This window comes from Carya illinoinensis, chromosome 16, assembly GCF_018687715.1.
Source record: "Carya illinoinensis cultivar Pawnee chromosome 16, C.illinoinensisPawnee_v1, whole genome shotgun sequence".
In the NCBI taxonomy this organism is placed as follows: Eukaryota; Viridiplantae; Streptophyta; class Magnoliopsida; order Fagales; family Juglandaceae; genus Carya; species Carya illinoinensis.
In genome coordinates, this window is record NC_056767.1 from 19,710,627 (window position 1) to 19,715,367 (window position 4,741).

Below are 4,741 nucleotides of genomic sequence, written 5' to 3' on the forward strand. Positions count from 1 at the left end.
CTTTTTCAAGTCCAAATCCTAACCTCTACACTTTAGGTCCTCAAACATTGCACACGGGCTTAAGCCGAAGTTCACTTCGTACCCTAACTACCTTCTACAAATGGAAATCCAGGAAGTAGGAATTCCAAAACTTTCACCTGAAAGTTTGGGGTGTTACAGTCCCAGCTCAATCTTGCCTTGGTCATACTTTATTCAATTGTTCAATGAGCTCAAAATGCAAGATATAATTCAGTAGTTGGGTCTAGTTTTTCCTATCACACACAAAGACACTCTCTATGTTTATTTACCTTTGAGACAAAATTCATTCACTGGCAAGCAAAGAACTCTCAATGAGCTAATGCAGTGGCTTTTATTTGGAAACTATATACTAGCTAGAAATGCTAGAAATCCTATATTCATAACGAAATTCAACACTCATGTTTTAGATACATAATTCACGTACTGTCCAACATATGCATTTTTGCAACAGCATGCAGTTAGACCTGCGCGCAGGCATATCCACAAAGATGGAATTTTAACAAAATTAGAAACCAAGCTATGCATGTAGATTTATTGATGTTTTGATCATAAGAATACGTCGTTTTCTTCCAATCCACGTACTCATCCATGGCGGATCACCAGAGACAACTTGATAGCCTGCACTTGCATACAATTTTCGTGCACCTAAATCATCTTCATAAGCTCGGAGGGCAAGATACTCGAAACCCCACAGAGTGGAGAGCACGTCGCAGGCTTTTAGCAACACCGTTGCGATTTTCTGCCTCCTGTCAAAACACCAGAACATGACATCAATCATGGTAAGTGGGAGGAGAAATGAAGCAGCAGCAGCTGAAGTAATGAAAGTAGAACTCATACCAAGTAGGATGGACGTATTTCACCTGAATTCTTTCAAGACAGCAATCCCAGACACATAAAGATACTCTTCTGCTCCAGCCGGAAGATGCTCAAGCACAGCTTTATCTCTCAACACTGTAACATCTACAACGCCCACAAGTTGCTTTTGTGCATCAGAAGCATTGGTGTTAGGCTCAGTGACCAAACAAGCGTATCTGTTCATGATATATATCAATTGCAGGGCTGAAATAATGAAACACTTTGGCTTAAAAATTATTTTTATGATTAAAAGCTGGCAAATTCATGTTCCCTTTAACAGTGTCTTAAGAATATAATATCATTCCTATTAATTATAGATGACATAGTCGTGATGAATTCATGCCTTTTTTTTTCATGGTCAAGGTTTACCTGTTAGGAGGTGAGTTCCTAAGTTTGTATAGAAGTCCAGAAAGCACTTCAGCCTGTATTTTCAGCAGGACACCATGAATCTGTTATAAACTGATGTTGATCCAATGGTGGAAACAAAACTTAATTGTTATTTGATTTCTTTTTAATTTTTCACTTGGGTTAAGGAAGATAAGGATATCTTCCAGAGGATGCATGCTAATATAAAAATACAATGAATTCTGTAGAGAGTGCTAGGAGGGCCCTGATGAGATGGTTCAGCTATGGAACTCTCAGATTCCCTCCCAAAGACAAAGGGATGTGATCAGTCCCCAAGGAATCATTTAACATGAATCTATGTTCAACTTCCAATGTCGATGAGCTTCTCCTCTAATGTAAACAAAAAGAGCAAAATGTGAAACCTGTTGCCTAGGACATAAATAAATTCAGTCTAAAGCAATTAAGACATGACAAACAAATTAAGTATGATCAACCATTCTCCTGTCAGAAAAGGCAAGAGTTCTACCCCTAATATAAGCAACTAGGCTCACAGACTCACGAGCAACCAAATATTTAAAACACAGTAACACACCAAGCGAAATATCTCACTCAAGCACCACCCTCTCCCATCCATGGTGCCCTGCTCCTACAGAGGCCTTAATGCCTCTAACTGAGGCCACCCCGTCCAAAGCAGCCCCAGGAGAGCCCTTACTCCTGTACCCTTTATGCCTTCGAAGTGGATTGTACATAGCCTTCAGGGTCAGACCTTATATAAGCAAATATTAAGGTAACTAGAAGGATAACCAACCCCAGCAATGAAGAAAACCGATCACCATATACCTATTCTGCCCAAGAATTGGACGGGAGGAAACCTCTAGGGGTTCTCATCCACCACCAAGGTAGACATATCTTCCCTCAAACTGCAAAGAATGAAGCCAACCCTGCCAAGCTCTTCCATGCTCAGTGTTGGTACTTCCAAAGCTACAAACTAATAAGGACAATGGTTGAGGTAAGTAGTAGGGAAGGGAAGAAAGGACAAAAGAATGCCCACCTATTTGTCCGTCTCCTCAACTCATGGGAAAAAGCAAGATCTACACCCCAACGAAGGGTGAAAGACAACCCAGACAAAGGCTTGAGCATCGTCCCACGCAGCAAACCACAAACATCAGTATAGGGCCCTGTCGGCCTATGACAATATAGAAACTGCCATACCATCGAAATGCCAAGAGCCCTAAACAAACAGGCCATAGCACACCATGCAAGGACCAAAGTCCTTCCATCTTGAGGCAGGAGCTACTCAAGGATAGCCTTGCCATTGAAGATCCCTCACCTAGTGAGGCATGGGAAGATGAAGACTAGCCTTGAAGGTGGCTTCGAACAGGCTGCGTCAAGAATCAAGGTTTTATCTCCAAAAGTTGGAAAGCTAAGTTCAATTGACAATGATTCTCAAACTATGAAGATCAGCCGAGAGAGCGAAAGTATATAATGAGGGGATGTGAGAACCGATACTGAACAGTGAACAGGATTCCCTTCCTGTATCTTTATGCCTCGAGGTCAATCAAAAAATATCATACCATAATGCCTCAAATCCTTTCAAAAGGTAAGGAAAATTATGCAAGAGGAAGGGAAACTCCGAAATCCCCACCACAATTAACATGCTGCCAAGGGAATCGCTCACTCAATCATTACTCTCTTGTCTCTCAGAAATCCCCTTCTCTCCTGTAAGGCTTTAACGCCTGTACCCTTGATCAACGCTACTTACTTGGGAGTCAGAGGGATGCTTGTGTGTACAACCAACAGGTTCCCGTTGACCAGTCATTTGGCAATTCCTCCAAAATCCGACCCAGAACAGTGCAATCTATTGAGCCATGAAGTGCAAATATACTAAACCAGAAGAACTTGACATGTGGTTTACGGCATTCTTTCCTATTAACGATATTCAGAGTAACTATTCATTATTCATTAATCTACAAACAGCTAAGAAATGTCGAAATATAATATATATATGGAAAACAGCAGAGAGAGAAAACGTTCTAGCCTCATTGAATGGAAGCGGGCTTTTAGCAAAACAAATTCTTTTCTTAAATGAAAAGGGGGTAGATCCAAAAATCAGAAGTTAAAAATTAACGAAAGCAATAATACATGTAATTAGGAGAAAAATGTGGGGGAGAAACCTGAAAGAACTCGAAGAAGAAGTCATTGAAAAGAGCTACAGGTTCGTGGAACGCTTCAGCTTGAACTTGTGCTGCCTTTCTCATCTCATCCTCCTTCACAACCAGCCTTCTCACCTTCCATCCATACTCATCTACCAAATATCTACTCTTTCCCTCTGCGTTAATTGCAGAATTGCCATTTCCAACCAAACCCACTTCCTGATCAGCTGATGAGGTTGAACAATGCACTGCAAAAGCTCTAGCTTTCGCCAAATATAGCAACGGCTGCTCACTTTTTTCCCCACTTGGAATTGCATTTCTCCAACTTCTACCAAAATCCATCAAACTAGTATTCCTACCTTGTTTACGACATGTAAAAACACTGGAAGGCTCTGAATGCAATCTTCTCAGAATATTATTGTGATTTGCTAGCAAATGAGCCATGTGTTTTTTAGGATGGGGAATTAAGTTTCTGAAAGATACCTACATTACACGACGTTGTAACAAGTGCGCATGCGTGGTTGTCCCGGACTAGCTATCGAGAGCTACCAAAGGAAAGCTGTGGAGCGTATGTTGATGAGAATCAGGTTTCTATACCTTCTGCAACTCAACAGTTGATGCTTTGGCCCGATGCCCCGTCTCAGACAGAGAAGAAGAGCCTTGTCATTTTAGTTGAGGTGGGAAAAGGTTGAAGGGAACGATAAAGGGATATGCGCACTGAGTGGTCATAGAGTCTCGCCTGCTTAAGACCACGAGAACCAAAGACGTCCAAAAGGGTATGCAAAGCTAAATCTTGTCCATAAGTTCACTAGTTCCTAGTGTTGTCCGCTCCTATGTACGTGCGATCAAAAGTGAACTATACCAACAGAGGTCATTTGTGTTTAGATAAGGAAAGCTAGGTAAGATTAATGTTAAAAGACCTTGAAGTCCAAAATTGGTAGAGGGATTGCATGAAGTAGACCCTACGGTATATATTGTTGTTGTATAAATATTTCAGACAATATTAAATAAGTAATAGATTGCAGGTATGACTCTTATGTTGCGTTCCTTTCTTCAACTCCTCTAATCTATTCATTATAACTTTTTCAACTTTTAACACAAAATATAATAATCAATTTAACTTTTTCAAATATCAAAATAATAATATTAAAAAATAATATTTTAATATTTTATTCAACTTTTAACTTTCATCTCAACTTAACTCAATTCAACTCAACATCTAAATCGGCCCAAATGAACAAGGCTACTCGACAAGCAGATCAAAATTCAATTAAATTCCAATTCGATTCGAGTTAATTATTAAATGGGCTATTCACAAACTATGAATTATATTCGATTATTCAATGATACAAACTTGTATAAAACTCATC

The 4,741-nt window shown here is 39.9% G+C and overlaps 1 protein-coding gene across 2 annotated transcripts; it reads right to left on the reverse strand.

Moving 5' to 3' along the window:
• Nucleotides 1–330: 330 nt before the first annotated feature.
• Nucleotides 331–4,156, reverse strand: LOC122299678. Of its 2 annotated transcripts, XM_043110081.1 has the most exons (4): nt 3,393–4,153; nt 1,243–1,295; nt 879–1,049; nt 331–764 (listed from the first exon to the last, which is right to left on the reverse strand). In XM_043110081.1, exons 1-4 carry the CDS (start codon nt 3,813–3,815, stop codon nt 536–538), a joined length of 876 nt encoding a protein of 291 aa, XP_042966015.1. In that variant the 5' UTR covers nt 3,816–4,153; the 3' UTR covers nt 331–535. The 2 variants fall into 2 exon arrangements, with proteins under 2 accessions (XP_042966015.1, XP_042966016.1); XM_043110082.1 differs by lacking the exon at nt 1,243–1,295 and having other exon boundaries at nt 879–997; nt 3,393–4,156.
• Nucleotides 4,157–4,741: the final 585 nt, after the last annotated feature.